A 17,630-nucleotide genomic window follows, 5' to 3' on the forward strand; every position below is an offset into this window, starting at 1 on the left:
CTGCACGCATCTCCTGGGACAAGCAGTTCTAGCCCTGCCTGAGCATCGTGTTTCCTTCCACTGGCTTGGAGGGCTTCCAAGCGCTGCCTTGTCTTGCACAAAAGCTGACTCGTTTTATGAGGAGTCTTAACTGAAGCTAAATGTCTCTTAACAGCCTCTGGAGAGAACCGTCTCGTCAATCTCTCTCCCTGCATGTGCAATAAGAGAGAGGGCTGGATGGGGTAATGTAGTCAAAGCAAAAACACTAACGTGATCTGCCTCTCGGGAGGAACAGGCTTGTGAACTCTGCACAGAGCAGCACAGGGCTGACTGTCACATCCAGAGCAGACATCCTCTACAGCCCCTGTATCAGCATGCTACCTCAGTGCCGCCTTCTGCAGCACGGCTGGAAGCCTGCATGCAAAAGCAGGGGCCAAAGAATAACCGCTAGAGTGAAATCTGCTCCTCTCTGCCTTTCTGACACCTGCAACTCTGGATCCAGAGGGTAGGTTTACCCATTGACCCTGACAGTTCAGGAGGGATCTTACCCTGTGCCATTACAAGCAGCAAGATGCTCACCTGCAGTTCAGTGAGGACAAAGCTAGGGTTACCTCTATTTACCTCTAACTGCCATCACAAGCCAAGTAAACCAAAAAATGTGGACATGACCTGCACCCCCAGTGCAACAGTGTCCCCAGGCCATGTGTCCAGGTCCCTCTTTGGACCCTCCCTGTCCTTAGCCTGCCCAGGGCAATCCCAGCTCAGCCCAGCTTGCTGGAAGCCTTCAAGCTGTGACTCTCACTCCTGACATATCTTTCCAGACCTCCAAAGGTTTTTGGCTCCAGCCACTGATTTCTGTTGGACTAGAGAAAAGCAGATAGAGCTGGGTGTCTGATGCTAAAAAAACCCCAAACCCTAGAAGCAATAGGGTTTGTTGTTGGGATTAATTCTTCCACCTCAGTGCAAACCTTAATGGGCCAAAGTAAGTATTTCGTTCCTCCTGTCACACTGTGTTTATTTACCATGAGCTGCCTGTGGTAGGATTGATGGGAGCAGAGCTCCTGTGTTCAACGCTTATCCAACGCACTAATGTCCTGAGAGACTTTGATCCCACCCGTCACACACCGAAGCACCCTGAGCTCTCTGGTGGGATGAGAGGCAAAGGCTGGGGAGCTGCAATATGGGAGACAGGGGTGGACCAAGGTCAGGAGACATCTCTGTACATCTCTAAACATAAGTAAGGAACCCTAGAGAACAGCAATCTTCTAATTGGAGGAATGGGATGAATGACCTCCTGATAGGAGTATAAAGCAGTGGAAGGCTTAAGTGAGAATCAAGTAAATAAAGCAAATTTCCGACCCTCATGATTAGATGGGAAACCTTGAAAATGGGATCTAAATGCTATGAAAAGAAGAACCCGATATGAATGACAGGAGTTTCCAATTTGTTGCCAGCAAGACTTAATCAGCAGTTTGTGTAGAGCCATCCAAGAAAAAAGCACCAAAACCAGAGGGCTTTTCTCCACCTCCTTCTCTGAACATAATTTATTTTATGATGTCCTTGCGAAGGAGGAGTGACAAGCACTGATGGCAGCAGTGTCAGATAAGTATACATGATACTTTCTATGAACTGCAGCCAGCTCACCAAACCAGCATGTGATTAATGACAGGAAAACCATGGCCTCGGTTCACTTCTCTGTCGATCATCTCTGCGGGTATGCACAGCATTTCCCTTTAATCCCTTGTGGAGGGGATCTATCTGCTGAGCTTAAATTATGCTCAGAAATCCATGCTCTGTGTAATACGCTGGGGCTCTTGCTTTTACCAACAGCAGGATTGCAACGACAGAAAGTAAACAGGAGTTTATCCTCATAGCAAGGCTTGCAGGCTGCAAAAAGGGAGGGCATTTTCCTTCTGTCTGACTCAGACTTTCCAGACCAATATCTTTCAGTTGCACATTAAAACTGGCAAATGTTGCCAGAATTAGCTTATAAATTCTGTGCTTTAGGAGACAGAAAAACTTTACTTTAGAAAAAACACCATTTTTTGTCAGCTGCCTGTCTTTTAAGTTGAAATGAGAGGGGGGCAAAAATTCCTTTAATTCAAATAGAAATCATGCTACTCTTGTGATAATCATGGTTATGGTTGCACTTGCAAACGGGTATCTCCCCGATGCAAAGAGATGATTTGTTTCTGCATTTTTATCTCATTAAACTGTGTCCTTCTTGCCTGCCATTGTATTCCAACCAGCACAGCTCCCAGCCAAGGAAAAGCACTCACTGGTTTGCCAAGACAACATTCTTTTACATGACTAGCTCTTTCCCCTGTAGTTATTAATGTGTCACATATCATAGGCTCAGATTGTCTAATATTATGGGAAAATCTACTAGAAGGAGAGAAAAATAAAGGAAACTTCCAGGGAAATTGATTAAAGGGAAATAAGATATTTGACCCGATTTAGTGGAACAAAATACGGTCAATAATAGAAACTATCTAAATTCCTCAGATGGACACACAGTTCTTTATTAATAAAGTTTTGTTTGTTTTGTTTTTTGCCACCTCGGAATATCTATTATAAGAACAAGATTTTAGACTCCTTCTCTCATGCCAAGTGGAATCGTTGGCATTTTAAGGGATTCACGAGCATAGCTCGGTATCAGCAAACATGGATTATACAAAACAAGAACTCCGAGACACTTTGGGATGGTTTAAGCAGGATCCATTAGAATAAAAACTGGGACGCAGTCCACATGATACTCCCAACACTTACACTCACATCTTGCAGACACTTGCACAAAGCAGTTTTTGGGTGCTGACAGCATGGAATAAACCAAGCTGCCTCACAGGTGCTACTCAGAATTCCCTTCAATATTGCTCCTTCTCTGCTCCAGGGATGTTTCAGCCACGAAGTAGAAACATGACTCCAGAGATCAACTGCTCACCATGAAATGAGTTTCAGGTCATAGTGAAAGGTAAATCAAAGCAAATAAAGAGAACTAATGCTACAGAAATTGCCTGAACGGTTTGAAAATAATGATGACGTCCACAAGCACCAAACCCTTGAGTGGCTGGTTGTTATTACGGCTATGTTTGAAGGGAGAGGTTAACCCAGTAACCCCTCACACGCAGCAAGAGCTCACCTACATGAACTGGCTTATGCCCGTGCCTAAGCCACAGGCCTGCGCGAGCAGGGATGGGCATTTGGGCACGCACAGCTGCAGCACGGAACGGCACTGAGGTGCGCAGGCGGGGACCCAGACCAGGCAGCTTGCTGCTGTGTGGACCTGCCCGCTGTGGGTCCCAGGGACATCTCATGTAGCGCCTGTGGGCCTTGCTACCATTTCACAGACTCAGAGTGGAGCAACACCCAGGAGAAGGGATTTTTCGCACCTTTCCAGCACCACATCTACAAGACAGGGGCCTTTTATCCCGAAGTGAGCGATGGCCTGTTGCTACAATTATCAGAGGGCTTTCAAATGCCTTTGCCTACTACTCAGTGGCTTCAGAACGAATCAACAGGCAACAGGAGAAAAAGGCTGTAAGCTGCTGAATGTGCAGGCTTGTCGGGATACAGGTCCATTTTGAGGCATAACTGATCATTTAACAACATATCACCTCCTTGGTCCTCCCACACAGCTGCCTGGGGAGGAACTTGCTCCGGATGATGCTTTGAACCTGTGAAATCCCTCCTAAAACCTGTCAAGTGCTGAATGTGACACAGATGAGGTGGAATCAAATTGCCCCATGAAAAGCAGATACTTCACAGTTCTTGCTTCATTGCAGCTAATGATCTGCTGACACCGGTGGGAGTTTTTAGCTGGGATTGGCTTCTGCTGAGGAGAGCACTCCAATATTCTGTTGGTAGCAACAGTGCTCTCATGGGAACCCCACTGGTAGGGAAATGGCCAGTTGTCTTAAAGCTGCTGCTTACTAAGGCTTTCCCGGTGGGATATTATTAACAGCTACCAGACAGGAGAGAACTTACAGGGGAGTCCCTGAGGATAAGGGTTCCCAGATGGCCATATCAAAAAAAAGAAAAACAAAGGAAAAAAAGAGAATCTCAGCAGCACACAAAGGTGGGACACAGGAGAAAATGTCACGGAGACCCAGCATGCCCCTTCTCTGCAGGGCACCTGAGCTTACCTGGGCCTGTGAGCTCTGCAACATGTGCAGATTGTCTGGGAGAAACCGAGATTGTCATCTCTAGTGTGATTTAGTCTGCATTAGTAATGCTGGCTGAACCAACTAATGGTTTTTAACCATCTTCCCAGAACTGGGCTGAGATCAGGAAGTGCTACTGAAATGAAAAAACGTTGCTAAATATGCAACACACTTCTAAATGGAAGAGACTTAATTACTCCAGATCACTTTATAGTCTGCTTCCATGAGTTCAGAAAAGCAGAGTCCTTAATCTCTCCAAATTGCCAGTATATCCAGTATTCCAAAAATAAAACTTCTTTTTTCCTTGGGGAATTAATACATTTTTTTCTTGCAAGAGCTTTGCTGTCTGCTATTTAGCCAACGTTTTTATATTTTAATTATTTAAAAAAAAAAAACCACCATAAAAATAAGCCACTTACACTAGTATCTCCACTCTTGGCTTTTTTATGCCCCTAAGACTCACCAAAGCAACCACATCTCAGAATAAGTGCCTAGACATCTTAAACAAGCCTGGCAAATAGCAGTCATTACACAGGAACATTAGTTGTGTGCATAAAATTTGGAAAAATGTGAGCTTATTCTGTAAACCGTGACCAATTTCTGCTTGAACACTCTTCTGTGATGGGCACAAATGCAATATGTGGGCTCGTGCTGTTTTTCTGTACAGTGGATGTGCAAGTTACACCTGGAGTTTCCCCACCCAAGTAGCTCCTCACTGCAGGCTAGAATGGGCTGTTTCCACTCAGAAAAGAAATTGGAGGAGAAGGCAGGTGATGCTTTGCTGCAGTTCCCCTCCTATCCACAGAAGCTGCAGTTTGCTGAACATTTCCTTTAGCAAATGGGCCTTTGTTTCAGCATGGACACGTGTGGGGTGGAGGTCACTATTCTTTCAGCCATCTGGTCCCATAAAGAATCATAACTGTTTCCTACAGAAAAAGGTGGTGGCTACTCCCATTATCCTCCCTTCCCCATCACGCAGAGACTTCACTCAGCTGCTAAAATGCTCTGATAGTTGGTATCTTCTCATAAACACTGCCAAGAGATCATACGTATCCAGCAAGCTCTCCTTAGCCTTGTGTTGTTTATTCATTTCTACTGTTTTTTTTCCCAAAGCTGCCACCAGTAATTCACTAGCCACAATTTCTCTTGAATTCCCATCCAAAATTGGCTCCTCTCTTATTCTAAGCAGTTGTTATTTAAGTAAAGCCTGCATCTCAATAAATAAAACTCACACATGAGAAACTCAATTACTTTCTTCACATGACTTATGGCAAGACAGGTTCTGCTAAAGGGGTGAGTCATTCAGCAAAGGGAGAGGAAAACTGTTCATTATGTATTTGTGAAATCCCCAAACCACTGAAAAGGCACCATTTACCAACAAAAAGCATCACAGGATGCACATGAACCAGCAAAGTGGGTGGAGCCTTTCCAGAAATGACTGAGACACAGGGGCACCTCGTTGGAGGCCCTTCTTTCTCAGGGTCCAGGACGTTAAAATGAGTGGGAGGTACAGGTTTCTCAGCTTACACGCTTGTAGGATTTGCCCCCTAGACATCAAAACTGCAAGTTTTCTTCTGTCCCTCAGGGGAATACCAGAACAACCTGGGCTTTCCCTGCTTCAGCTGCAGCCTCCTGAGCTGTGCACCCCTTAGCACTGACATCTAGAAAAAACAATAACCAGGATGTGCCCAAGCCTCAAAAGCAAAGCTGTTACTCCATTTCAGTTGTGTTTCTGTCCCAGCCCAGGTCAGAGGACCACAGTCACTCCTTCAGCAGACAGGACTGGATACAGCACTAGGATCTGGCCCTGATTTGAATTCAAAACCTCCAACCATCTGCTAGTTTGTGGATAACAAATTCTGGCTGTGTCTCCACTCAAAAATAAAACCACTCCCAGGAAGGCAGGCAGCTTGCACACTCATGCACAAACAGGGAGAATGTATATACACCCCTGTATGCACACCCACACTGGCTCACTGCTCCCAGAAAAGACCCGCTAGCAAGAAAGATCCAGCAGCAACACACTAATAAATAAAATTTGCAAAAGCCCGCAAGTCCCTTGCTGTCCTCACAAGCTCTAAGCACCATCATGAGTCACCTGCTGCCAAAGCTTGTTTCAGGAAAGGGAATGCAAATAGGTAAGAGCTGCAGGTCACTCAGATGGTGGCACAGGGCAGAGCACCTTGCCTTTGCCTATCTGAGCACATCAGGCTTCCTCCCCACAGTGCTGGCCTGGAGCAGAGGGACAAGCCAATCGTTGTTGCAAGTGACCAAGAAGGAGCAAATCTCAGGGGATACTTACAGCATTCGATGGGGTTCGATGCTGCTTGCAGAGAAATGATCCTGCCGTTGGACTCGGGGATGTGCACGCGGAAGACGAGCCGGACGCGGGTGTTCTTCCTGCCGATGTCTGTTTCTCCCTTGCGCAGCTCAATGTCTGCATTCCTCAGCTTCAAAATCCCCGCGCAGTCAATGCTGCCAGACACACACACCATTTAGCTTAACATTTCTGCTCTCCAACAGCTTGTAAATAGGTGACAGTCAAGAGGATTAAACTGTTTTGCTTCGATCTCCAGGTTAAGGAAAGCTCCAAACACTTGTTCTGCTTAAGATCTAAATACTGACATTTTAGCAGTTACAGGGGAAGAAATCCCAGACACGCAGTGAGTGAGGGGTGCTGCTGGACCCCTCCCCAAAGAGTATGAGCCCGCTGGCTCAGCACGTCCCAAGCATGTCCCACCCAAGGGTCAGGGGTGGCCTTTACTCTGGGGGCAGCCAAAGCCACTCTCCAAACATTATAACCCTGAGTGTTATTTCCCTCCTGTGCTAAGCACAAGAGTGCTCATGGCAGCACCCGCCCTGGCCCCTCGGGGTGGGAAAAGTGAACCAGAACAAGAAGCACACGCTGGGTAGACAATAAGGTAACCTGTGCCGGAGCCCTCAGCAAGCTACAGAGCATTAACGCCTCCACCACCAGCTCTCCAAAGAGCTCGGTGCCCAGAGACCGCACAGCAGCTATTGCCTGCACGTGGCCAAATGAGTTCAGCTCCACAAGGAATCGCAGCAGTTGAACCAGGCAATTGCATGCACCATCCAGGCACGTTTTCCCCACATTCTGTATTGAATTCATCTCCAAAGCAGGAACCAAACTGCTCTCCCTTCCTTTGGGACAAGGTAGGTGCTTTTGGAACTGGGCTCTCCAGCCCCGGCCCAGATCACCATGTCATCCTCCAAAGCCCTGGGATGTTGTTCCCAGCCAAGGCAATAGCCTGGCAATGCAGAAAATGGTTCTCTGTTCCCATTCACCACACCCCAAAGGGAGGATGTAGGGAGCAGGACGGGGATAAGCAGCAATGAAATGATTAGGATTGCTTAAACCAGCATTGCAACTTGGTGTTAAGTGCAGGTTAACTTCTTCAGAGTCCACTCTAACCTACCAAACGTGCCTGTCTACATTAAGAGAATGTACCATTTTGTATTTCCAGAATCTGAGATCTTCAGTTCAGTAATAGTTCTCAGAGAGTGCACTGTTATTAGGCAGGCACTGCCGAGGCATTTGGATATTAGGTTTAAAGACATACCATTTTTCTTCTTTTAATATGAATTAAAATCACATTTTGGGAGGCATAAACCCCAAGCTGTTTCCTACACCCACACTGTTCTTGCCATTGCATGTGCGCAGGGGTTTATTACTCCAGGGTTACTCGTTAGGAACAGTCATGTTCCATTCAGCACTTGGCTGCTTAAATTTGAGATGTGGACTTTTATTTATCTCCTTGGGTGCAGAGGGAAGGAGAGGCTTGAAGGAAAGGGAGGAATGAGGTATATTTTCTGAGAAATTTATATATAAAGAATGTGGATTTTGCGATGAAGAAGGGGGCTTAAAAACATAGCTGCTCTGCCAATTTTGTCAGTATCCTCTGAAGGATGGAGATACAGCTCTTCCCTCTGCAGAGCAATCACTCTCATGCTGCCTGGCACACATTCAAGCCTGAAGTTTCAGACTGGTGCCCACTTCATCCCCCTGCCTCCATAAAACTGGAAGTATTAATACAGAAAAGATGTGCCTGGACATATTTCTGTTAACCCATTACAACAAGACAGTGTGATTTCATGCCCAGAGCACTTGGCTGAGTTCAGAAGAGATGTTTTCTATTCCATTAAATGTTGTAAAATGAATCGTACACCTTTCCTCCACTGTCTACCGACCTTGCTTCTCATTGCATCCCTTGGGATTTGAGTCTTGTTTTCCTTAGTGCCCTACAAAACCTACAAAAACTTCTGACTTCGAAGATGACCGATTATTACCATATAGTCACTGCAGTGATTGGGGTAAAGAGCAACAACGCCTGCAGGGTCAGCTGACAAATGGTAAGCATCTCTAACCCAGGTGCTGGTAACTGCTTCTCATGCTTTTGTAAAAAGGGTCTTGCACTCGTATATCATCCTGATGCTTTGGAAAGGGGAGTCCCTCCAGAGCAGACATCATTATTCATTTAAGTGACTCCAAAGAGAAGGAACTTCACATGCCAGTTTAATCCCCCCCAACATTGCTAATAAAAAGAAATATGCTTACGTTGCTTTCATGTTGTTTTTGGGTTCCAGTGGGATCTCCAAAACTTTGGTGTTGCCAATGATTTTTTCATAGCTGGTGGTGGTGACAGTTTTTCCTGTAATACGATGGACTTGATAGAAAGCATGAGGTTTAAGTATCCGTTCATCTGCTGTCCCGATGAAGATCTGAAGACCCAAGGGTTTGTTCTCCATGTAACCATGAAGCTGGCAAGACATTAAAAATCTATTATCACACTCAGGGCTTAGATTGCCTTCACATCAGGAAACGAAGCATATCTACAGACATACATACAGATATGGAGATATATGTGTATGTAAAGGTAGGTGTAGTACAGACTGCCTCCTACTCTCAGAGACAGACACCCTCTTAAATGTATTTGCTGGAGTTCGTGATACATACAGAAGGGAGCTAATGGAAAACATGTAATTAATGCTTATAACACTAAATATATCGAGAAGAAAGAATTCCAGACAAGCTTTCCATTACCAGAAATTTGTTGATTGTCTCCAGGACAGATTGATCAATCCCCCAAAATACACATTTTTGAGTACATTTGTTTAATTTGCAGCGGTGACTGATTCCTAAATGACGTTCAAAAGATTTTTCTCTGTGGGGCAGGTAAAGCTGCAAAGCTTTGTTGACTCCCCACAGCTGCAGCCAGGGGCAGTGATCTTGCTTTTCTCATAAGCAGGAAAAGCAGCAAGGACAGAAGAAAGTCTTCCACTTACATTCCTGCAGATACATGTGGTACTTCCTTATGCACCTTCTCTAGATCTTATCAAAGCTAATGGAAAATGCCCGTTGACACAGGGGACTTTGAGTCAGGCCCTGTGATGTCCAACTTGCAAACGTTAGTTTCTGTCCAGCCTGACATTCAGTAAAATGACTTTGCCTCACCTCAGCTTGTGATTCCTACTTCAGCTGCAGTTAAAAAACAAGGGGATTTCCCCCCTAAACAGGAAGTATCTAGCAAATGTGTCTGTGATGTTTAGATCTGCAATGTTAAACTATGTATAAACATTTCAGAAATTAAATTAGTCCTGCTACATTCCTCTCTCTGGCCTTGGCACATGCAGTCTTGCCCAGCTCACATCCATTTCAAACCCACCTGGAAGGATTGTCCTCCCAACCCCTCACTTTGCTCACGTCACCGCAAGCTTCACATCTCTCCAGCTTCCCCTGTGTCCCTCACAGAATCACTAAGGTTGGAAAAGACCTGTAAGATCATCTAGTCCAACCATCAACCCAACATTACCCTCACACCAGATATAAGCTGGCTGCCTTCATCTTCAAAGCTCTGCTCTTCTCTTTGCCCTCTCACATCTCATCTTCTACTCAGTTACCAACATCTGCTCCCAAACTTCCCAAATCCAGCCCCAAACACCACCAGCAGCTTCTTAAACACTCACAACATTGTGTTTTCTGCCCATCAGCCTCTTCCTCCAGGGAAGATGCTCCCTTTTAATATGTACATCTCCACCCCACAAATCTCCCTGTCTGCAGAATTCTTAAACAGCCTTAAAAGAAACATGTTCTTGCTCTCCTGAAACCCCTTCCGTGGGCCGGCATTGATTCACTGCTCTTTGAAACTCATCCTTCCCCCCATTGTTGGTTCACCTTTAGCCGTTCCTCCTGCACTGCATTAAAATACTATCTGTACAGGTAGAGGTAGCGTTTCTGTTCTGTGACTGTACAGTACCTGGCGCCAGGAGGTCTTAGTTGACCTTAGAGACCGAGGGCTTTAGGGTTCAAGGACATAAACAGACTCTTCTGTACTAAATAACATCTTTATAAACTAAATAACATCTTTATAACATTTGCTGCAAAAGAAGCAAGTAAGCCGGAATGCCTCCATAGGCCAGGAGACAAGGACATTTCTCCTTCTTTATTAACATTCAAAATTACAAATCAAACCATTCTAAATTTCTCACATAACCAAAAATGAAAACCAGACATTTATCTACCGCACAGCCAGTGATCTAGCTGAAAGGGAACTTTATGGTCTGAGACATGCTAAATTTGTTTTCAATTATTCCGTCCACATACAAAACCTTGATGAAGCCATACAAAGCAAACAGTACTGGAAGATCAGAGAAAAGGAAGATTAAGCTAATGGTATTCATGGCCAAACCTTTTTTCTTTTCTTTTTTCTTTTCACCAGTCAGCGGGAGGTATCTTTGCACAGAAGGATTAATTCCCCCCTGGAAGGGGACCACATGCAGCATCAATGCAATCCTGGCAACCTTCCTCCAGTATGGCAAATGTAAAGCGACACTCACTCTTCTGAGCTATCATTACTCATCTAGCACATATTTGCGAGGCATACAAAGACGGGGTCTATGCCCCAGAGACCTTACAACCCAAGGGCCCGAATTTGCAGCCTCCACTTATATGAATAGCTCCATTGAAGTCAACAGGCCTTAAGTAGGGGTTGTGCAAGAAAGAGACAGAATCCACCCCAGCCACAGCTCAGACACCTACAATAGCTCACTCGCACAAGCGCTTCGGCAGATTGCAAGGATGGAAAATAGGGTACGAGGCTTTGTGCAAACATGCCAGTTGGCTCTGGGAGTGAGGTGGAGGAGGAGCGGAGCTGGACTCCCGGCACAAGGGTTGGTATTGGAGAAGCAGCGTTGCCAAGAATGTGATAAATACGATGGCAGCCATGGGGAGATTTAGAAATGTATAGAGTGTATAGAAGATTAAAGGCAACAGAGGTCAAAATGATAGATCTACTGGGAACAGGCAAGAATGTAGGAATCAGCCTCTCTTTATCCATGGAGGCTCATTAAGTCCAGATCCTCTGGGAGCCATACTGAAACTCATCATAAGTATGGTACTTTCAAAATCCAAGATTTCCTGGCCTTTAGTGAAAAGCCATTGTGTGACCAACAGCCATCTTGTCTTTACAGGGAGAGCGGGAAAAGAGTACTTCTGAAGCACTGAGCATGTTTATTGTCAAGCCTGACAGAGTAATTCTTTCTGGATCCAGCTAAGGTGACGAGAGGATCCTTTGGACTGGAACGGTTATTACAGTGACAGCAAGCAGCTTTCGCTCTACCCTCTGTCCTGGCAGAACAAAATCCCAGAGTTACAGGTGGGAGACTGGAATGGAGGAAAACAGATAATAAATTACAAAAGAAAACTTGGCCCCAGTGAGCACAGTCAGTAGCAGCTGTAACAGAACTGGCTCCGTACAGAGTTTTTAATACGGGCCACCTTTAAAAGTAATTTTAAGTGGTGTTTGCTCATGTATAGAATGAGCCTTGGGAACCATGGCAAAACTATTCACGGTCTTCTAATAATACGTATGTCTGTGGGTGTGTGTCTGTGTAAATGTACACATCCTTAAAAGAAGGGAGGAATCGACTGCCTGTTCATATGGCAATGTTTGTATCATCTGCTGGACGAGGGGGTATAAAACACATAGTAAAAGGCCTTCTGGTCCTCCACGGGACCAGATTTTAAGTCAACTGTTTGACCAGTGGAAGAAAGTAACATAATTATTTGGTAATTTATGGCATTATAGAGCCTTGGCATTATGGCAAAGCTTTGGGATGACATGACTGTAAAATCAAAACAGCAATGCAAATACGAAGAGAAAAATTAAGTAAAAGAGTCAAGTATGCCTATTTAAAATGGTGCATCCTTACCTTCAGCTAATGTTTTAAAGGATAATGTAGGTGATCATTTACCATAAGCATTTCCATCTAGCTTTCACTTGCTAAGAACACATCTGGATGACTTAGGAACAAAGAATGAAAATGGACAGCACACAGAAATGCTCCAGGAACTTTAAAATCAGAGTTTTACACCCAGCTCTGCCACCAATTTAATACTTCATTCATGTCTTCAGAAGGTTGTCATGGCATATAACCTCTCTGTTTATCTGTAACAGGGGAACAATGATGCTAACTCTACTTAGCAGGGACAGAAATGAGTTAATATTTTGTGCTGGGGTTTTATGTAGAAAAATTCACTGTGAACTAGAATGAAAGAACACGTTAAAGTTATGTTTCAGATATATGTCTCCTCAAAACTGAACTACAAGAGACTGTTAGTCTCAATAAACACTCACCTCCACTATGCCAGGCAGCTGGTTTAGTATTTAACCATAATGCTGATCTTTTCTTTGGCGGAGCCAAGGAGTACAAGTAAACCTTAAAAAATCCTAAAAAAAACCCTACAGAGAAGTGAAGGCTTAAAACTTTTTTATATAATAACTTTGAAATTCATGTTTTCCTCCCTTAGCAACACCAAGCCACTCGAAAGGCTCAGTTGTTCAGTCGTACTCTTCTGCTCATCGCAGGGGAAGGGAGCAGCAGCTTGCCCTGCAGCTGCCCAAGGGGAGGGAGCGATGCCCTGCAACGGGCACTTCAGCAGAAAGAACAGAGGACCAGCCCCATGCCAAGGTGTTCCCTTACTCTTCTTTCCGTGAAGAAAATGAAACTGTCTGAATTTCAGTTTCAAGAGAGTGAGAATCAAGAAAGATTTGTGAATACAGAACTCTGGAAGGAAATATTTTTGTGTATTATAAGGTGACCTATTCACAATAAAACTCCCCCAAACTGTATACAGATCGAGCTGGAAAAAACCCAACTCCTTTGAGTCACATTTGCCACAAGGGGAAAGAGAAGCCAGACATGATGTGTACCTTTCCATACTCTATTTTGGGATTTTAAGATCCTATTTCTTTCAGTTGAAAGATTTTTCTTAAACTTTGCTTTTGCATAACTCTTATAATATTAACATAGCCAGACATGGGCTGGTCTGTGACCTAAGGAAATGCAAAGCACTTTGGCAGATAAACAAATAACATCATTCAGAAAACAAGGAGACTTTTCTTGTTTGGTTTGCTGCTATGATTGGGTTTCTAAACAAAATGGAAACGTGTGGCATGATTAAAATCATTGGCTTACTGCATAAATAAAATTAATTCATTCTGCACTCCATCCATGGATCAATAACAGAAAAATTTGGGAGAAGGGGGTATTTAAGTGCCATTTTCACGAAGGCACGTGTGTAATTCTGCATGCAAAAAACTGAGCAGAGGTGCCTTTAGCTGCTGTGTATCAGCAGCCCAGTTACCCGCCTGAACACAGTCCCTGTGACAGTACCAGCAACCGCAGCCATTGAGACCACACATTAGGCATATGAAACAACACTCTTTTTCCTGCATTACTTCAAAACTCAGGTGTTCTTACAAACTGACATCCCAGCTCCAAATACACAAGCACTTGTAAGAGGGAGTTTGAAATTCGAATCTAAATCCGTCCCTACCCCAGTGTCCAGAGGAACTAAACCCTGCATCCTCACAGGTCACTTCGCCTCTGGCTGTGGGGATTTAAAAAACACAGGTTCACCTCTGCTGTGCTGCATAAATAGCAGGTCTGCTTGCACAAGTGAAGCCTGCAACACTGCTTAGTTATGCTGTCTAGTAATGGAGTGATAAACTGACAGAAGAGTCACAAAGGCCAATCCCCTGAAGAATCTACAGGTGGTCACCTCTAGACACACCACATGCATAAACGGAGGGAATTCAGTGAAACCTTTGCAATTCAGAAATTTGAAACTTGGACATGTTTATTTGAGTTTAAATATTGTTATATAGGCATATTATTAATAAGAGTAAGGAGAATTCCCAGGAGAGAAGATAACTTTTTCATTGTTAAAGGGGAAGACCAGGGCAGAGAGGTGCAGTGATTTGTCGGGTCACACAGGGGATGAGGAGCCTGAGTGCAGTGAGAAACCCAAGGTCCCCATCCCCCCGCGCTCTGCCTTGCGGCGGGGGTTGCCGACCTCTTTCTGCAAACGGCACAAATGTGCGGTAACGCTGCTCCCCGGCCACAGCACCCCCGTTTCCACTAATACTGCACGCTTTTGCCTTTTCCACTGACAGGTTTCAGAGCCAAATTTTCTTGGGGATTTCTGGTTTGGGTGTTGCATATCTGAAAGTCTGCATGCAAAAAGTGATGGGCTTTGCAAGACAAAAGCAGGAACACCTGCAAGCCTTATGGGTACCTTTGAAGAGCTCCAGCGAGAACGGTTGCCCTGTGTGATACAGATGCCAGTTGCCTTAGAGAGTAGAAGGGAATAATTTGTTTCCCATTCATCCCAACAAAGCTTTTTTTGTCAGGAATTTAGGTCTTTCTCCCCTGGGAGGTATAAAGCTGTATCTTTAAAGCTGATTGTACGCATCTTCCTGTCTAGACAACGAAAGCTATTGCCAGAAGGAAAGTATAAAATTGGGGAATTAATTCACTAGCCTTGGTGATTTTATTTGCTTGAAAGTAATCAGCTCTCTTGCTTGTTTCAGCTCACTGTAACATGAGGCTGAGTCCATTAACCGCTGCATATTCCTTGCTATCTCCCCGTGGAAGTCACTCCAGCTTCCCCCCGAACGGGGTGTGCATGTGTGTGGTCAGCTTTGAGAACAGCGCCGGGGTGATTCACATCGACCATCCCCGGCCGGTAGTGAAAAGTGGGAAAACAGAACTCGACTGGCAACATTTAATTAGAAGCAAATACAAAGCCGCGTGAGAAATCGCTTCCTCCTACCGCTTCCCTTTTCCTGCTGTACACAAGCAGATAAGAAAGCACTGAAAGGCTTGCCAGGAGCGGCATACGCTTGCGGCACTGGCTGCCCTAGGATGGATCCCCAGCTTGCCCACCGCCAACCTTCCTCTAGAAACAGCAAGAAGCTGCAGAGTTAAAGCTGCCTCTTAAAGCCTAGACACCAAAAACTATTGACCTGCTCAGCCTCCTCATCAGCTCCAAGGCTGTTTTCCATGCCAGCATGCGTTTTCGGACACTCCACAGCAGACGAGGAAGATGTGCTTGTCGGAATAGCCCCAGCTTGGCACAGCGTTTGTTGTGCCTATTCAGCTCCCTTCCAGGTGGAAACAAGTTTGCCTCTTGGATCTGATCATTAAATCTCCTCATTAACACCCTTGGACTGCAGCAATTTCAAGGATTTTTTGGGGAGGTCTTTACTCAACAATACTCCTACCAAGATGGAAAATGTCACTGTATTGTCTCAGGGAGAGTGGCATATCAATAGCTGTCAGTAATCAAGACAAAGACCTCATCCAGACACCGTATCATGTAGCGGCTTGCCTGCCTGCTTCACTTAGAGCTGACACTGAGCAATAAAGCTGAATCTTGTCACATGTTTTTGTTCAATTTAATGTACTTGGGACATAGCAAAAGAACGCAAACCAGAAGGAAATCTCTGCCTCGCTTCTTTTTGCTCCTTACCGAAGCAGTCTAAAAAGGCCTCCAAAGATAATCCTTTGAACATCTGATTCTGCTAAATGATGAGGTTTTATTATACTCAATTTTAAGTGTTTCTTATTTTGGTGACAATTTTGTCAAAATTCCAAGAACTGAATCTCATTTGCTCTTCTGCTCCTTACAGTAAATGACAACCAGACTCCCAGTGTCCAACTGGGATTTCTGCTTCCACATGGGGTTAAAATACAGGCCCGAGACAGAGACGGCAGCTCTGGGGAGAATGAAGTTGGTGAGTTTTGTTCCTTATTGTCCTGACACTGAGCTTACACTGCAATTGTAAGCAAGTTGTTTCCTCTCTGTGCCTCTGCGCCGTGAAGAGCTGATCCTGTTTTCAAGATGCTTTGACCATCCCGGCTGAAATTTTAAGACACCTGACTGCTGCACATGTACAGGTATGGGGATTTGGAGATCAGATGTTCATAGCTGGGTGAAAATACAGATTTTTTTTTTTTCCTACTAAGAAAACCAGCTGTGTAATTAAAGATCTTCCATGCACACTCATGACAAAAGGTTTAAACTTCCCCCAGCACAACAAACCTTGCTCTGTCATGAGTAAATCAGAGGGTGCAAATTTGCTGATTTTGACAGAATCGCACTAGGGGAATTTCTTGGCACAGGGTTCTGCCACCAGTTAGCGAAGGCGTTTGCTTGCCGGCTGTCAGAGGCACTGTGGGAACCGATCTCAGCCCAGCTGGAGCTGAACAGAGGGTGGCAAGCAGAGCTGCTTTCTTACCCCCTAACCTTGCAGCTTCCCCTGCCGCAGTCAGTTCATCGTTCCCGGAAGACAGGCGAGGCAGCGATGCTTCAGGGGCAGCACCGGGAGCGTCACACTGGGCAAGCAAGATGTGGCACAAAGCTTGAGAGCAACTGAGCTGAGAAGGGAGAAGGTGGGACAGCGGCAGCAGCAAGAGCAACTTGAAATTACTCAGTTCAGCCCGAGATGATTGATTTGACTGCACTGAACCAAATTCCCAGAGCTGAGCCCTCTGTCAGGGCTTAGTGCTGAGCCTCCTGCGAGGTGGGTTTGGGGTCCAGGAACCATACTATGGCCTTTGCTCAGGCACTGGCTGTTCGAATGTCAGCCAGAGTTTGGAAAGGATCTTAGCCAAAAAGTATTTTTGGGAAAAAGAAAAAGAAAAAAAAAGAGAAAATAAGAAAAAAATATAAATAAAAGCAAGCCCCAGGACCCTCTCTCCTTCACAATTTCTTTCATGTGCTGAAAACCACATCACAAGGTATGCTCAGAGAGAGAATAACTCAGGTCTGCGAGAAGCATCAGGGTTTCAACAGTTGTTTCAGAATGAAATAGAGACCCTAGAAAATTTCCACCAGCAGCAGGCAGGAGGAGTCCAGTCCCTTTCCCCTGAACAGCCATTAGCCCAGCAAGCATGATGCTCCCCCTGGACATGGGAGACCCAGGTGCGAGCCCTCGCTTGGCGCGAGGCCCTTCCAATTAAACAGACATTGGCCTTGAGAGAGGAAGGGAGGAACCAGAGGCTTAGCTGGATGGTGAAGCCTGTGAACAGAGAGCTCAGATGCGAGTTTACAGGACACTATCCACCCTGCATGAACTGCGAACACTTGAGCACGCCCTGAACAGAATGAGTTATGTAGGCATTCCT

The 17,630-nt window shown here is 45.1% G+C and overlaps 1 protein-coding gene across 1 annotated transcript in view; it reads right to left on the bottom strand.

The window, feature by feature from the left end:
- The window catches only part of NFATC2 (nuclear factor of activated T-cells, cytoplasmic, calcineurin-dependent 2), a gene marked incomplete at both ends in the record, with an annotated part of 50,563 nt that overhangs the window by 21,973 nt on the left and 10,960 nt on the right, over positions 1-17,630 (bottom strand). Inside the window, 2 exons of the mRNA XM_010161400.1 lie at positions 6,442-6,614; positions 8,716-8,918. Coding sequence (XP_010159702.1) covers positions 6,442-6,614; positions 8,716-8,918 — 376 coding nt within the window. The remainder of the gene's footprint in view (positions 1-6,441; positions 6,615-8,715; positions 8,919-17,630) is intronic.

Source organism: Eurypyga helias, unplaced genomic scaffold (assembly GCF_000690775.1).
Source record: "Eurypyga helias isolate BGI_N326 unplaced genomic scaffold, ASM69077v1 scaffold91, whole genome shotgun sequence".
Taxonomy (NCBI): domain Eukaryota; kingdom Metazoa; phylum Chordata; class Aves; order Eurypygiformes; family Eurypygidae; genus Eurypyga; species Eurypyga helias.